Genomic DNA, 17,625 nt, shown 5'->3' on the forward strand with positions numbered 1-17,625 from the left:
GGGGGTGTCTGGTTACTCTCATGGGACAATTGATCTGACTCTTACAGAAGCTCAGACTAACAGAAACAGAGAGTGGTCGAGGGGGAAATAAATCCAGGAAAATGCTGAGAGGTCAGAAGAGAAGGACAGAGTGAGTCCTTGTGATTTTTCATTCATTGAGTGTTTACTGAGTAACTGCTGTGTGCCCCAGACTTTGTTGGAAGTTGGAGAGGAACAATGAACAAAATTTATGTTCTGGTAGGAGAAGACAGACAAGAAACTAACAAGTGAAATATGTTTGTGTCAGACTGTGATAAATGTTACGGAGAAAAATAAATCGAGGAAGGAAGGTGTGAGATTTAAAATCAGGGAGTTAGGAAAAGCCCCACTGAAAATGGTGACATTGGGGAAAGATCTGAGGGAGCGAGGGAAGTGGTCACGCCCAAACTGTGTTCTATTTATATTTTAATGGAATATAATTGCTTTACTATATTGTGTTAATTTCTGCTGTACAACAAAGTTTATCAGCTCTAAGTATACATACATCCCCTCTCTCTTGAGCTGCCTTCCCATCCCCTCATCCTACCCCTCCAGGTCATCACAAAACATCAGACTGAGCTCCCTGTGCTATGCAGCAGCTTCCAATAACAGGGTTTTCAAGAATGTTCCAGGCAGGGGGGTTAGAAGTCCAAAGGGCAAGGCTGGAGTGAGCAGGGGGAGAGGTGAGTGATGAACAGGATAAGAGGACTTTGGTTTTTATGCTGAATGCAATTTACACTGAGATCTGAAGGATAAGCCTGGAGGCTCCCAGAGCAGGATCAAGTTGCGACCTCTGGCCCTGGATATAGCTCATTCATTAATTCAACTGTCCCTCTGTCATTCCTTTCCTGAGCACTGAGGGAGGCCCACGTGGCCCTAGGGCTTGTGCTGAGCACTGGAAACTCCAGCTGGGGGAAGAGCGTCCCCTCAGTCCTGCAGGAAGGAAGGCTTTCGGGGTTGGAGGAGATTCTGTCCCGTGTGACTTTGTGCCTTAAGTTTGGGGAATCAGTGGGTGATAAGCTGGGGAGGGGCCACAGGCAGGGAACAGGGGAGGCTGGAAACGGTGAGGCTGGGGAGAAAGCGGAGACTCCTGCCAATCAGGTTTCTATCTTTTCCGTGGTTTCAGAGGCCCTGTCTCTCTGCTAGCTCTGAGTTCTGGCTCCAGGCTGGGCAGGGGACAGCAGAGCGTGATGGGCCACGACAGGTGGCTTTGCCATGTGACGCTTGTCCGCTGACTGCTCAGTCCTCACTTTTAGAGCAGTTTCCAGAAGTGATGTGAGGGGATAGGCCGGGCAACCTATATATAGTCCTGGGGCCAGGGCTCAGCCTGGGAGGGTCTGTCTGCTCTTCACCGTGCGCCCATCACCCGTGGTGTCCCACGACCTTGCTCTGAGCTTGGTGCTTGCTTCTCTTGAGACACAGCTCTGAGCCACCTACAGTTAAGGCTTGACCTTGACTGGGCCTCTTGGGAGTCTCTTTTTAGCCAAGATCTCCAGCCAGACCTGTGAGTCCAGGGGTCCTGGTGGGAGATGGTGGCTGGGGATAAGGGGAAGGGGAGGGAGAGGTGAGAGGAGAGGAGAGGGCAGGGACTCTGGAGGATTTGGGGTTGGGGCCGAGGCCAGGGGCCAAGTCAGGGGAAAGACACTTGGGGGTAGGACAGGGTTTGAAAGCCAGCCTCAAGTTGAGGAAGGGGGATTGAGCCCGGTCCCTGACAGGGGCTATTTGGGTGGGGTGGAGGGGTGGGCTGGGGCAGATAAACGAGTTGAGGTTCCCTTTGGGCCTGAAAGGGAATCTCCCTTTCTCCCTTGGCCTGAGCCAGAGTCCCTTTCTGTGTGGGCTGAGAGGCCTCTGGAGGTTGGGCCCGGTCTCGCCTCCCTGACGGACCCCTCCTCCATGCAGGCCTGCCATGTCGGCCGCGCCCGGCCTCCTGCACCAGGAGCTGTCCTGCCCGCTGTGCCTGCAGCTGTTCGACGCGCCCGTAACGGCCGAGTGTGGCCACAGCTTCTGTCGCGCCTGCCTGAGCCGCGTTGCCGGGGAGCCGGCGGAGGACGGCACGGTGCTCTGCCCGAGCTGCCAGGCCCCCACGCGGCCGCAGGCGCTCAGCACCAACCTGCAGCTGGCGCGTCTGGTGGAGGGGCTGGCGCAGGTGCCGCAGGGCCACTGCGAGGAGCACCTGGACCCGCTGAGCATCTACTGCGAGCAGGACCGCGTGCTCGTGTGCGGCGTGTGCGCCTCGCTCGGCTCTCACCGCGGCCACCGCCTGCTGCCGGCCGCCGAAGCCCACGCGCGCCTCAAGGTGCGGGCCCCTCCGGCGGGGGTCGGGGTCGGATGGGATGGTTGGACCGGTCGGGGTCGGGACGATCCGACCTCAACTTCAGGGCCCGGGGCGCCTGGAGATGCCAGGGACGCGGGCGGGGCGGGGCGTCTAGGGAAGATGAGCTGAAGGCGGAGCCTGACGGAGACCAGAGCCTGGAAGAAGCGCTGGGAGACCGGCCTCGGCGAGACAAGCGCGGCCACTGGAGCGCACGCGGGGATGCGAGAGGAGCGCAGCGGCAGAGCGGAGTCTGCCTCGCTGGGGCCCTAGCGGAGGACAGGGTCGGTGCCCGCGGCCCACGCGAACAGGCTCGGCTGCTGGGCGTAGCCCTGGATAAGAGGGGCCTCGCTGTCCGGGACCGCCCCGCTCCTGCTCCCCTGGAGCTGCCAAGCTTGTAATGACCTGACAGTTACCAGATGAAGCCTCACCCAAAGGGACCTGGGAGGCCAAGGCACGCCTGCGCGGGCAACTCTTGTGCACAGCCCCGAGTTGGTACCGAGACCCAAGTGCAGGCTGTTTTTGTGTTGGAGCTGGAACTTCCGAACGCCTCCAGCCTCCACACACAGTTGTGCGCGCCCCCTAGGTTTGCCATCTCTGCGGATGCCCAGACACTGGCAAATGGAGACGCAGGCACACGCTGGCTCGCCTGGCGTACGTGTGGCAGATCACACGAGTGTAGAGCTACAGGAGTGTATGTGTATACACGGGCCCAGGGAGATATGTCATGAAGCCATTTATAGGGTTGTTGGAAGAATAAACGACAGGTGCAGGGCTTGGCGGAGGCGGGGTCCGGAGGCTTGGAGCAGTCCACCGTCTCTGCGATGGAGAAGCTGCCACTTTTCAGGCAGCTGTTGAGAGTCGGGGGCGGGTAATCTTTGCCCGTAAATTCAGCGTTGCAAGACACTTCTCTTTGGTCTCCAGACTTCTAGAAGGGGTAGACCCCGCCCTTAGGCCCCCCAAATCCTCCAGGGGCCCAGCCTCACCGTCCCTCCCGCTCCAGCCTTGCCAGTCCCTTGGGGTGCTGGCTTGTAGTCCCCTAGCCCACTGCAGGAGGCTCCTCCTCCCAGGAGCCCACCCAACCCAGGCTCCCCTCTGCTGGTGACCCCAGAATGCCTATCCTCATCCATCTTTATCTGCAAAAAGAGAAGAGAGTCCATGAAGTGGAACGGGGCACCAGGGAGCCCAGAAGCCTCAAAGGGGCAGGCGGGTTAGGATACAGTCTTTCAGAGTCTGCATCAGTCCACCCTAAGCCCCAGGGAGGAGGTAGCTGGAGGTCTGAAGTAGAGATTCCTGGAAGGAGGGGGAAAAGTGAAAGTGTGTCTGACTCTTTGTGACCCCATAGACAGTAGCCTGCCAGGCTCCTCTGTCCATGGAATTCTCCAGGCAAGAATACTGGAGTGGGTTGCCATTTCCTTCTCCAGGGAATCTTCCCAACCTAGGGATTGAACCCACGACTTCCACGTTGCAGGCAGATTCTTTATCATCTGAGCCACATGATGGACAAGAAACCTGGGGTAGAGCAGAACACCTGGGTCCTTGGGGAGGAAGATGGGTTGGTCCAGAGAATACGTGCCAAGACTCAAGAGTGATTGGATGGGATCTGCTGGGCATCAGGGGACTCACAACCCCCAAAGTCATGTGGCCTCCTCCTGCTTGCCTCGGAGTAGGAGGACACCAGCCTGTTGGTGAGACCCATCATGCACTGTGTCGAGCACTGCTCCCCACACCTCCTCACCACGGGATGTTCCAAGAGCCTTCTCTGTTCAGCCCCTAGCCTCTACGGTGCCATCGTGCTTGGTCCCCACGGCTCAGCTCTGTCACCCATGATGATGGCTCATCTCACCTCAGATGGCTGAGAGCCTCCAGGGCTACCCTGCCCAGCAGCAGACAGGGCTGTAGCCCTGGGAGATGTCTGGGGAAGGAGACTGACCTGGCAGCCGGCCGCAGTAGCCCATGGTCCAATTTCGGTGGGGACTCATAGCCAACAGCACTTAGAGGGTCTCCCAGTTTCCTTTAGGGGAGGTGGGGAGGAGGCTTCCAATTTGTCCCCAAAACCATAGGTAAGGTAGGTGGGGGATAATCGTCCCCATTCTGCAAAAGTGGAAAATTGAGGTTGGAAGTCAGGGCGACAGGACTGGAACAGTCTGATTTCAGGGCCGTGCACCTCCCAGCAAACTGTCTTTGGCTGGAGGTATTAGGAACTCTCCTATGCCTGCATTTCACGATCCCAAACAGACAGACCTAGAGTAGGAGCTGGCCCACAGGTTTGTTTGGTTTGTCCATGCAGAAGACATTGTTTTTAAGCTTTTGGCCATGCTGCACTGCCTGTGGGATCTTAGTTCCTCAACCAGGGATAGAACCTATGCCCCCTCCATTGGCAGCTCAGAGTCTTAACCACTGGACCTCCAGGGAAGTCCCAGAAGACATTTTTATTCAATTGCCTACCCTCAGAACCAGGGAAACCCTGTTTGGTGGCTCAAACAGTAAAGAATCCGCCTGCAATACAGGAGACCTGGGTTTGATCCTTGGGTTGGAAAGAACTCCTGGAGAAGAGAATGGCTCCAGTATTCTTGCCTGGAGAATTTCATGGACAAAGGAGCCTGGTGGGTCCATGGGGTTGCAGAGAGACAGACACGACTGAGCAACTCACACTACACTACTACCCTCAGAGCCTACAAGTGTGCAGGGAGGCCGGTTAGAGGGTTTTGCTAAGATTCTGCTTTTAGGTATAGGGTGAAGGGCAGGAATGGGAGGAGGCTGCCTGTCTCTTGTACACATCCTCCACTACCCCCTGAAACCCGCTATGTGCCAAGCCCTTACCTCTCCAGGGGAGGAAACCAACTACATCTGTGATAATCGTCTTCCCAAAGATCTATGCTGAAGGGCTGCCTGCTGGGGGGATGCTATCAGGAAAGACAAGGCTGGGGAGGACTTAATGGAGATAGACAATGGGAAGGGGGGACATTCCAGACCTCAGAACTGGTACTGGCAAGTGCTTGAGACCAGCAAATGTGTTTGGGGCATGATAAGTTGCCAGCCTGGCTGGAAGAGGAGCTGGCATTGAGGCTGAGCCAGAGGGGGCGGGTTAAGGTGGGGAGGTGTGGGTTTGGTGGGGGAGGTGGGCGGTCGCATTACTTCTTTATATCTGCCCTCCCCCCACCAGTCGCAGCTCCCACAGCAGAAGATACAGCTGCAGGAGGCTTGTATGCGGAAGGAGAAGAGTGTGGCCCTGCTGGAGCATCAGCTGCTGGAAGTGGAGGTGAGGGACTCGTCCCAGCAGAGCCCGGGGAATGGGGGTCCAGGCTGGGGGTCCCCAGCCAAATGCTCTTTCCTGTCTGTCCCCCCAGGAGACGGTGCGTCAGTTCAGGGGGGCAGTGGGCGAACAACTGGGCAAGATGCGTTTGTTCTTGGCTGCCCTGGAGGGCTCCTTGGACCGTGAAGCTGAGCGAGTGCGGGGTGAGGCGGGGGTCGCCTTGCGGCGGGAGCTAGGGAGCCTGAACTCTTACCTGGAACAGCTGCGGCAGATGGAGAAGGTGCTGGAGGAGGTGGCAGACAAGCCGCAGACAGAGTTCCTCATGGTGAGCATTGGATGGCTTCCCTCTGCCCCTCAGCCAGGGTTTAGGCTTTGGAGACCTCATTCCATTGTCACATAGGGAGCCCGAGGTACAGAGATGGGCAAGGATGAGCCAGGGTCACACACCAAGGAGGGGTGAGCCCCAGGATGGCCCTTCTGGTTGTTTAGGTGGGGCATTGCCCAAGGACGCTGTATCTAAGGGGGCATCATTCGTATCAGAGACTTTGCAGGTCTGCATTTTTATTAGGACACTTTTTTATCAGGTGGAATTTGTTTCTTGAGGAAGGGTGTATTTTTTCTAATTCACGCCACAGTAAAGGGCTAGGGGTGGCCTTTAATTCTGGGTTTCTTTTGTCTTTTCTGATTCTTCCTGACCCCGCACCCAGCATTTCTGTGTTCTGCCCCAGCCTCAGAAGTCCCCAGTGTCCCCCCTGCCTGCTCACCTCCATTCTCTCTTTCTCTCATTCCAGAAATACTGCCTGGTGACCAGCAGGTGAGATCAACCTGGCCCTGCCCCCTTTCCCATCTTGCCCTTGTCTGCCAGGGACACTGGCTGGTTCACCCTCTCCTCCCATTCAGTCTACTGGGGTTCCCCTGCACTTTGTGCAGATATGAACTTGACCTGTCTTTCTCCTCAGGGACCTCCCAGACCATTGCTGGAGACAGATGTGGGCAGGGACACAGGCATCACTCAGTGCTGCTGTTGGGGGCTGGGGGTGGGAGTGGGGGTGGTGGCGGGCCCAGGCTTTCCAAAGGTGTGCACGTTAGAGCTGGATGCTGAAGGAGTGAACAGGCTTCCCAGGTGGTGCTGGCGGTAAAGAACCTACCAGATGTGGATTTGATCCCTGGGTTGGAAAGATCCCCTGGAGGAGGGCATGGCAACCCACTCCAGTATGTTTGCCTAGAGAATCCCATGGACAGAGGAGGCTGGTGGGCTACTGTCCATAGGGTTGCAAAAAGTCAGACATGGCTGAAGCGACATGGCATGCAAGTAAAGAGTTGGTGGAAGAGCATTGGAGGCAGAGGGAACAGCAAGTGCAGACTGCTAAGAGGAAGTGAAGATGAAGCTGGTGTGGCTGGAGGGGGCCAAACTGTGAAGAGGGGAGGAGCTGGACCTTATCCCAAGAGAAGGCTTTGAAAAAATACTGGTAAAATATACATGGGCTTCCCTGGTGGCTTAGTGGTAAAGAATCTGCTTGCCAATGCAGGAGACATGGGTTCAATCCCTGGGTCAGGAAGATCCCCTGGAGGAGGAAATGGCAACTCACTCCAGTATTCTTGCCTGGAAAATCCCATGGACTAACCCTAACCCTACCCCAGTTCAATTCAGTTGCTCAGTTGTGTCCATCTTTGTGACCCCAGGGACTGCAGCAAGCCAGGCTTCCCTGTCTATCACCAACTCCTGGAGCTTGTTCAAACTCATGTCCATTGAGTCAGTGATGCCACCCAACCATCTCATCCTCTGTCATCCCCTTCTCCTCCTGCCTTCAGTCTTTCCCAGCATCAGTGTTTTTTTCCCAATGAATCAGTTCTTTGCATCAGGTAGCCAAAGTATTGGAGTTTCAGCTTCAGCATCAGTCCTTCCAATGAATATTTAGGACTGATTTCCTTTAGGACTGGCTGGTTTGATCTTGTTGGACATGACTTAGAGACTAAACAATAAAAACAACAAAATATAATGTAAAATTTACCATTTTAACCTTTTTTTTTTTTTTTTTTGGACTCACTGTGTGGCTTCCAGGATCTTAGTTTCCTGACCAGGGATCAGCAGTGAAAGGGCAGAGTCCTAACCACTGGGCTGCCAGGAAATTCCCCATTTTAACCTTTTTTTTTTTTTAGGGTACATTTTAAGTTCAGTGGCATTAAGCACATTCACATTGCTGTGTAACTATCACCATCATCCATCTCCACACCTTTTTCATCTTTCCAAACAAATGAAAACAGAAGAGCTTTAAACCAGGGTATGATGGGGGAGGGGCACATCCTGGAACTTGACCACAGCTCCTTCCTCCTGTCTTCTAGCTACTGCCCCTTGCCCTCCTCCTACTCTGTGCCTCTTCCAGGGAGTCCCTTCACCAACCCTTCCTCCCCTCTCCCCACCCCCAGGCTGCAGAAGATCCTGGCAGAGTCACCACCACCTGCCCGTCTGGACATCCAGCTGCCCATCATCTCAGATGACTTCAAATTCCAGGTGTGGAGGAAGATGTTCCGGGCTCTGATGCCAGGTACTGGGAGGGGCCCACCCTGGGTTTGTGCTTGTGATGCTGTGGTTGATGGGAGGCCCCAGCCACATACAGAGAGGCCTCTCAATCCCAACTGGGGAGATCACCCTAGAAGGTGCCCACTGCCCCTTTCCCTCGGGGTTAGCACTCTTGTAACCTGTGCTCAGAGAAGGCCTTTAAAGCGCATGGGGTTTTCGGGTGGCTGACTGACATGGAGAGGGCACTGGTTTTTTTTTTGGCTGTGCCACTGGATCTTAGCTGGGCATAAAGGCTCTTCCATCTTCACTGTGGCACGTGGAGTCTTTAGTTCCTGGCTGTAGGATTTAGTTCTCCAACCAGGGATCAAACCTCAGGCACCCTGCACTGGGAGTGCAGAGTCTTAGCCACTGGACCACCAGGGAAGTCCTGACAGTAAGTCCTGCTTACTGAAAGAATGCTGCTGCCGGCAGCAGGGGAAGCTGGGGCCTGGGTCTGAGCCTTGCAAGACCCGTGGACCTGCCCTGCCCCTGCTGTGCCCCACCAGTGGGGATGATACGCCCTGCTCACTGGGAGCTGAGGACCTGCGGAGCTGGAACCCTGGGGTCAGACACTGACTCTGGCCTGTGGGCTTTTTCTCTGCAAGAGCTAGAGCCCATTGGGGAGCTAGAGCTCCAGCAGATATATACCCGGCCTCACTGGGGGGAATGGAGGGACCTCTGCTTTAGCCAAGAGAAGCCTAAGGCCCAGAGACTGGTCAAACCTGACTTGGTCACACAGCCGGGTGAGGTTGAGACTAGCTTAGGACCAGGCTTCCTGACTATCTCCTGCTCTAAGGCCTTAGATGGTGAGTGCCACGGCCTTGTATCCACTTAGTTCTCCCCACAGCCCTGGAAGGAGGGAATTATGGCCTCATTTTACAGCTGAACAAACTGAAGCCCTGAGAGGTGTGGCCTTTGGCCGGAGTCAGAAAGCCGAGGCGGGGCTCACTGCCCAGAGATGCTGGGAGGATGAGAGGAGCTGCTCCCCCAACAGGCGGGTTGGGAGAAGGCTCTCAGGGAAGCCCACCCGCGGGGTCTGACTCGCTTCCTTTCGGTGGCAGCGCTGCAGGAGCTGACCTTTGACCCGAGCACGGCCCACCCGAGCCTGGTGCTGTCCAATTCGGGCCGCCGCGTGGAGTGCTCGGAGCAAAAGGCGCCGCCAGCCGGAGAGGACCCCCGCCAGTTCGACAAGGCGGTGGCGGTGGTGACTCACCAGCTGCTCTCCGAGGGCGAGCACTACTGGGAGGTGGAGGTGGGCGACAAGCCGCGCTGGGCGCTGGGCGTGATCGGCGCCCAGGCCGGTCGCCGCGGCCGGCTGCACGCGGTGCCCTCGCAGGGGCTCTGGCTGCTCGGGCTGCGCGACGGCAAGATCCTGGAGGCTCACGTCGAAGCCAAGGAACCGCGCGCGCTGCGCACCCCGGAGAGGCGGCCCACGCGCATTGGCATCTACCTGAGCTTCGGCGACGGCGTCCTCTCCTTCTACGACGCCAGCGAACCCGACGCGCTGGAGCTGCTCTTCGCCTTCCATGAGCGCCTGCCGGGGCCCGTGTACCCCTTCTTCGACGTGTGCTGGCACGACAAGGGCAAAAATGCGCAGCCGCTGCTGCTCGTGGGGCCCGACGTCGGCGGCGGCTCGGAGGCTTGAGCTGCCGGTTGGGTTCGGGGAGGGGTGGGGGGCCCTGCCGGCCTGGTCGGGGTCGCCGGGGTTGAAGTCAGGGCGGAGGGGGTTGGGGACGGGACTTCAAACATTCTGAGAAGTTGGCGGTTGGCATGTGCAGGGGACAGCCAGCCAGGGGTTGGGTTGGTGATGGGAAGGGGAGACCTGAAGTCAGGTCAGTGGAGAAACTGTAGCTGGCGAACCTGGGAACACCAGCGATCAGGCGAGAAGTTGAGATTGAGGAAGGGTCAGGGGGCTTGGGGAGGAGGGAGGAGAGGAGCTCGAGAACTCTGTGGGAGTCAGGAGGCCCAGAAGCCTCCCGCTCCTTTCCGCCTTGGGGGGCCTCCGAAGTCGGGTCTGGTCTCACCACGGCAAGAGGCCTTCCACTGGGGTGATTCTCCAACTGGAGCATATGCACCAAGGTCACCTTTTCAGAGCACCTCGGAATGCCTTGGCTAAAGCCCAGAGGGCAGAATTTCTGGTTCAGTAGGTCAGGGGTGGGTCAAAAGTGGGCCTTTCTAGCAAGTCCTCAGGGGCCGCTGATGCTGCCTGTCACAAGCTGGATCACACCTGAAGCGTTGCTAACTCAGCCGGCCTTCTGTTCAGTCAGCTTGCTCTTACACAGAGTTATCACAAAGCTGTCAGCCATGATGCGTAGAAAACCCAAAATACATTCCTCCAGGCCACAGCCATTTAAAAACTGTCAGAGCCTGTGTGCCAAAGTGCTTCAGTTGTGTCCGACTCTTTGCGACCCTGTGGACTGCAGCCCGCCAGGCTCCTCTGTCCATGGGATTCTCCAGGCAAGAATACTGGAGTGGGTTGCCACACCCTCATGCAGGGGATCTTCCTGACCCAGGGATCGGACCTGCGTCTCCTGCATTGGCAGGCGGGCTCTTCACCACTAGTGCCACCTGGGAAGCCAGAGCCTTTGCTGGGTGAATAAACTGACCCCCCATTTATTGCCCTTTGCCTCCGGATTATGTTGACTGAGTGTCTCAGGTGTGGAGGACACCATCCCCTCAGTTGCCAACCAAGAGAAAGAGCCTGATGCTAGCCCTGCCCTGGGCCCTGCTGCTTGTGAAGGAGAGGAAGCCCCCATCTTATCACCCTCCCTCCCCGAGTTGCTTCCTTAAGTGTGAACATTTTTTTAGGCCTTTGGGTGTAAAATAACCACTGAAGCCAAGAGTGGGAGCCCCTTTTCCCTGGAGGGAGAGGCTTTGGGGGTTCAGGCAGGTGGGACTGCTGCCCCCTCCCATCCTAAGGAAGAATGAAGGCCTGGGCCATTTCCTATCACCAGTGCGGTCGCTACTGCTGCTGCTGTGTGAGGTCTGGGACCCTCTGGCAACTGACGCCAGTGTGGGAATTTTCTGGGGGTGGAGGGGAGAGGAAGGTGTAGGGTAAGAAAGGAGCTGGCTGGGGGTGCGCCCCTGGCTGCGTCTCCAAGAGGAAGGCCTGTTGCGCCCTGGCTCTGGGACACAAGAGAAAATTCATCTGAGAAGCTCTTTCTTGTTAGAAAATAAAACTGTTAAGTGAAGGGATGATTCGTTGATGGTCAAATGAATAAACGCGATTACAGTCTGACTCCTTCCTAATTAAATCTGTGTCAGGAGACGACTGATGTATTGCTAGGCAGTATGGGTGACCCAGATGATAAAGAATTTTTGTCGGCAGTTCTAGAGAACAGGGTTTGATACCTGGGTTGGGAAGATCCCCTGGAGAAGGGAATGGTAACCCATTCCAGTATTCTTGTCTGGAGAATCCCATGGACAGAGGAGCCTGGTGGGCTGCAGTCCACGGGGTCACAAAGAGTTGGACACAACTGAGTGACTACACTTTCACTTCCTTTCATGGGGGCTTCTCCAGTGGCTCGGGGTAAAGAATCTGCCTGCCTATGCAGGAGTTGCGAGTTTGATCCCTGGGTCAGGAAGATCCCCCGCAGAAGGAAATGGCAACCCTCTCCAATATTCTTGCTTGGGAAATCCTATGGACAGAGGAGCCTGGCAGGCTATATTCCATTGTGTCACGAAGAGTTGGACAAGACTGAGCAAGTAAACAATGAAAATCTTCTCATTGCCTGTCCAGCCTTCAGTCTTGATGGACCCATCAAATCTTTCTAAAATTCCAAGTATGGTCATGTGATTCAGTTGTCAAAACTTCCAAGGATTCCAAGTTGCTTGCAGGAGGCTTGTGGGATCTTATTTTGCCCACCAGGGATTGAACCCCAGGCCCTCTGCAGTGAAAGTCCAGAGTCCAAACCACTGGACTGCCATGGAAGTCCCCCTCCAGCCTCATCTTATGCCTTCTGTTCACATACGTCTACACTCTGGCCCTACTGAACTCTGAACTCTTGGGGTCCCTGCATCCCCCATATTACACAACTCTCAGCTAGGAATGGCTTATTCCCTTCCCTGCCCTACTCACCTACAATACTCTCCAGAAATACCACATTAAAAAAAATTCATTTGTTTATTAGGCTGCATCTGATTTTAGTTGCGGCACGTGGGGTGTTTAGTTGTGGCGCTCGGGCTCAGTACTTGTGGCACTCGGGCTCAGTACTTGTGGCACTTGGGCTCAGTACTTGTGGCACATGGGCTTAGGTCCTTGGCAGCCTGTGGGATCTTAGCTCCCCAACTAGGGATCGAACCTGTGTTCTCTGCAGCGGGAGGCAGATTCTCAACCACCAGGGAAGTCCCAACACCAACGTGCTTATTCTCTCTTGACTTCAGCACCTTCATACAATGTGCAACCACTGAGCTGAATCCCTGTCGTAGGTGTCTGCGGAGGGCGGTTGGTGCCCAGGTGGTCCTAGGCCCTTTCTAGGAAGAAGGGACTGTGAGAAGCAGAGGCCAAGACAGGATTCAATGTGCCCGGATTGTTCTGAGGGAAGATGCCTGTGAAAGAGAAAATGGGGCCATAGGTCACGATCCCTGTCTGACCCAGAGTGAAGGAGAGAGGGGGGTTTGGAGGGACTGTTGTGGGGACTCCTCCAGAGAGCTGCCCCTCAGAGGAGCCCACCTTTGTGCCGCTACCACGCTCGGCCGTTGGCTGGGAACTGGGCTCTGCGCAGAAGGGCAGGGAAGGGTCTCACCGCTCTTCTGCTGCCCTCAGCCATCTGTTCCTTGAGCTGGAGTTACAGCAGGGAACTTCTTTTCACAGTCTTCGCACGTTCTTTCTATGGAAAGTTATCCTGGCTTGGGCTGTGTGCCTTGAGGGGAATGACCCGGTGACTTGCCCTTGGCTGACTGTGACAGATGGAGTCCCTGAGCCAAAGGCAGTCAGCATGGGGCGAGTTTATGGGAAACCCTGCCTCATCTGGGTGTTCCTTGTTGGCTGGGGACCACCTGGCTCAGCCAGAATCTCCCTGGGGCTAGAGGAAGGTGAAATGGGGACAGAGAGATGGATTCCTCCAGAAAAGGACCAGAACCTCCTCCCTGAGTTCTTCCCCTTCATGGAGACCCTGGGAACTCATCACAACTGGCTGCAAAGAGGTTTCCGGTGCCTCCTGACTCCTGAGTGTCCAAGAAAACTAGCGCCTGCCAGGGCCATGCTGAACTGCAGGTAAAAACATTTACTGAGAGCTTGTTATGTGTCAACAACTTTATTTTTATTTAAAATGTTTTCTTTATTTTTGACTGTGCTGGGTCTTCGTCGCTGTGTGGGCTTTTCTGCAGTGCGATGAGCAGGGGCTCCTCTCAAGTTGGGGTGTGCGGGCTTCTCACAGCAGTGTTGTGGAGCACAGGCTGTAGGGCATGCGGGCGTCAGCAGCTGCAGCTCCCAGGCTCTAGAGCACAGGCGCAATAGTCATGGTGCACGGGCGTGGCTGCTCTGTGGCGTATGGGACTGTCCCAGATCCAGGATTTAACCCATGTCGCCCGCATTGGCAGGTGGATTCTTTAACACTGAGCCACCAGGGAAGCCCCTCAATAAGTTTATATCCAGTATCTCCTTTATCTAATTTATCCTAATAAATTAGATAAAGGCTCACAACAATTAGGGCTCACAACAACTAGCATCTCACTAGCCTGCTCCGGAGAAGGCAATGGCACCCCACTCCAGTACTCTTGCCTGGAAAATCCCATGGATGGAGGAACCTGGTAGGCTGCAGTCCATGGGGTCACTAAGAGTCGGACATGACTGAGCGACTTCACTTTGACTTTTCACTTTCATGCATTGGAGAAGGAAATGGCAACCCACTCCAGTGTTCTTGCCTGGAGAATCCCAGGGACGGGGGAGCCTGGTGGGCTGCCGTCTATGGGGTCGCACAGAGTTGGACGCAACTGAAGCAACTTAGCAGCAGCAGCAGGAGCAGTCTGCTCATCAGAAATGATCCCTGTTGTCAGTTTAATGAGTAGTTTTCTAGGACTTACTGTGCATTTATGTGTCCCACAGATAATATATAATATAGTGTTTTTCTTTCTATATAAATGATGTCATACTCTACATGAATATGACACATTATTCTACATATTCTGCAATGTCTTTTTTTTTTTCAGTTCAGTCAGTCAGGAGATTTGTCCACGTTCCTGTGCAGAAAGAACCTTCTCCTTTTTGATTGCTGTGTAGTATTCCACCATGTGAATGTGACATAACTTACTTCATCATTCCCTGATTAACTGGTATTTTATCTCTAACCATTGTTATTACAGACAATGCTGCTGTGAACATCTGTGGATATGTCTCTGTGCACACGTGCAAGGGCTTCTCTAGGGTAGGTACTAAGTAGTGGAGGTCCTAAGACTTAGCATGTGTGTGTGCTCAGTCGTGTCTGACTCTTTGCGACCCTATGAACTGTAGCCTGCCAGGCTCCTCTGTTCTTGGGATTCTCTAGATAAGAATACTGGAGTGGGTTGCTATGCTCTCCTCCAGGGGATCTTTCCAGCCCAGGGATCGAACCTGTGTCTCCTGAGTCTCCTGCATTAGAGACAGATTCTTTACCTACTGAGCCACCTGGGAAGCTCCATTGGAAGTTACTCAGCTATAAAAAGGAACACATTTGAGTCAGCTCTAAGGAGGTGGATGAACCTAGAGCCTATTATACAGAGTGAAGTAAGCCAGAAAGAGAAAGACAAATAATAGTGTATTAACATATATATGGGATCTAGAAAGATGGTACCAACGATCCTACATGCAGGGCAGCAAAGGAAACACGGATGTAAAGAACAGACTACTGGACTCAGTGGGAGAAGGAAAGGGGGGGATGATTTGAGAGAATAGTATTGAAACATATTCATTATCGTATATAAAATAGATCGCCAGTGGGAGTTTGAGGCATGATGCAGGGAACCCAAAGCCGGTGCTCTGTGACAAGCTGGAGGGATGGGGTGGGGAGGGAGGTGAGAGAGGGGTTCAGGAGAAGGGGGCACATGTATACCTATGGCCAATTCATGTTGATGTATGGCAAAAACCATCACAATATTGTAAAGTAATTATCCTCCAATTAAATAAATTTAAAAAAAGTGAAGGCAGCAGAAGGGCTTCTAGAGGATTCTCAGTTCCTAGATGTGGGTGAGAGAGAAAGAGGACAAGGGGACAAGTGGAACTGACCTGGGAGGGACACAGCAGCCAAGCAGGCTCCCTGGCTGATCCTTTGGCCTGAGTCACCCCTGCTGTGAGGATTAAGTCATCCTCTTGGGCCCTGCCTGCACCTAGGGGCCTGGGAGCACCATCTAGGCCTGGAGAAGGGAGTGTGGAGGTGGCTTCACACACCATCAAGCCTGGCACTGGACTTCAGGAACTGGAGGCAGAATAAATTTCCTGAGAATGACTAAAGGCTAGACCAGAATGACTGGGTTTCTGGGAGAAGAGGGATTGAGGGGCAGATGCTGGGTGTGGGGACATGGGGAATAGGCTTGTCACTGGTGATCCAAGAGTGAGGAAGCAGGGAAGAGCGGAGGCCAGATCCAGGGTCCTGGAAAGAGGATGGGTGGGAATCAGGAGGTGGGACCCTGGGGGAGGGTGTTATGGGAGGAGGTTTTTCCACTACCGGGGGGCACTGGAAACTTATTGCTAGAGACACCTGTTGTTCTTTTGCTTCTCTGTCCAGTATTCCGTCTTTGTTTTTTTCTTTCATTCATTTTTTTTTTTTTTTTTGGCTGCAGAGCATGTGGGATCTTAGTTCCCCGACCAGCGATCAAACCTACATCCTCTAAGTTGGAAGCACAGAGTCTTAACCACTGGACTGCCAGGGAAGTCCCAACTTTCCTTCCTTAACAGGCACTTCAGGAATGATTCGGCCAAATTGCTAATTTTATGGGTGAGGAAACTGAGTCAGCTCCCAGGAATTAGCCACAGGAATTAGAACAAGTGAACAAAAAATACTGGGAAATCTTTTTCCTAACTCCCACTTCAGAATTCTTTTTGAGACATTACTTATACTTTTGCAGGTATAAGATCTCCAGCACAGAAACCATATATTTAATTAAATTATTTATTTTGGACACACATTTTATACATAGTAGTTTATATTTCTTAATCTTATACCCCTATCTTGCTTCTTTGCCCTTCCTTCTCCCTGTTGGTAAGCTCTAGTTTGGCCTCTGTATTTGTGAGTCCCATATACTGCTTTTAAACCTCAGGTGCACAAAATTGGATTATGCACAACACTTTACTAGTCCACTATCATCAAATGGTCTATGCGTATCCCTCTTGTCTCATGTTACGTACTTATTAAAAAATCTGAGCACTGGAACTTTCCTGGTGGCCCAGTGGTTGAGAGGCTATCTGCCAATGCAGGTTCGATCCCTGGTCTGGGAAGATCTCACATGCCGAGGGGCAGCTAAGCCACAGCTACTGAAGCTGGTGCCTAGAGCCTGTGCTCTGCAACCAGAGAAGCAGCTGTGATGAGAAGTGCTTCAGTTCAGTCAGTTCAGTTCAGTCACACAGTCACTCCTACTCTTCGCAACCCCATGGACAGCAGCACGCCAGGCCTCCCTGTGTATCACCAGCTCCCGGAGTTCACTCAAACTCATGTCCGTTGAGTCGGTGATGCCATCTAACCATCTCATCCTATGTCATCTCCATCTCCTCCTGCCTTCAATCTTTCCCAGCATCAGGGTCTTTTCTGATGTGTCAGTTCTTTGCATGAGGTGGCCAAAGTATTGGAGTTTCAGCTTCAGCATCAGTCCTTCCTATGAATACCCAGGACTGATCTCCTTTAAGATGGACTTGTTGGATCCTCTTGTAGTCCAAGGGACTCTCAAGAGTCTTCTCCAATACCATAGTTCAAAAGCATCAATTCTTCAGTGCTCAGCTTTCTTTATAGTCCAACTCTCACATCCATACATGACTGCTGGAAAAACCATAGCTTTGACTAGATGGACCTTTGTTGATAATGTCTCTGCTTTTTAATATGCTGTCTAGGGTGGTCATAACTTTTCTTCCTAGGAGCAAGCATCTTTTAATTTCATGGCTGCAGTCACCATCTGCAGTGATTTTGGAGCACAAAAAAATAAAGTCTATCATTGTTTCCACTGGTTCCCCATCTATTTGCCATGAAGTGATGGGACCAGATGCCATGATATTCATTTCCTGAACCTTGAATTTTAACCCAACTTTTTCACTCTCCTCTTTCACTTTCATCAAGGGGCTCTTTAGTTCTTTGCTTTCTGCCATAAGGGTGGTGTCATCTGCATATCTGAGATTATTGATATTTCTCCCAGCAATCTTGATTCCAGCTTGTGTTTCTTCCAGTCCAGCGTTTCTCATGATGTACTCTGCATAGAAGTTAAATAAGCAGACTGACAATATACAGCCTTGATGTACTTCTTTCCCTATTTGGAACCAGTCTGTTGTTCCATGTCCAGTTCTAACTGTTGCTTCTTGAC

The 17,625-nt window shown here is 53.5% G+C and overlaps 1 protein-coding gene and 1 long non-coding RNA gene across 2 annotated transcripts; both read left to right on the forward strand.

The window, feature by feature from the left end:
* Positions 1,285 to 11,383, forward strand: TRIM72 (tripartite motif containing 72). The gene is made up of 7 exons (XM_013974996.2): positions 1,285 to 1,522; positions 1,918 to 2,314; positions 5,496 to 5,591; positions 5,680 to 5,910; positions 6,377 to 6,399; positions 8,013 to 8,131; positions 9,207 to 11,383. Exons 2-7 carry the CDS (start codon positions 1,925 to 1,927, stop codon positions 9,788 to 9,790), a joined length of 1,443 nt encoding a protein of 480 aa, XP_013830450.2. The 5' UTR covers positions 1,285 to 1,522; positions 1,918 to 1,924; the 3' UTR covers positions 9,791 to 11,383.
* On the forward strand, positions 12,507 to 15,933 carry LOC106503591. Its single transcript, XR_001297269.2, has 3 exons — positions 12,507 to 13,360; positions 14,449 to 14,510; positions 15,901 to 15,933. It is a non-coding gene; the product is annotated as an uncharacterized LOC106503591 (long non-coding RNA).

This window comes from Capra hircus, chromosome 25 (genome assembly GCF_001704415.2).
Source record: "Capra hircus breed San Clemente chromosome 25, ASM170441v1, whole genome shotgun sequence".
Lineage (NCBI taxonomy): Eukaryota > Metazoa > Chordata > Mammalia > Artiodactyla > Bovidae > Capra > Capra hircus.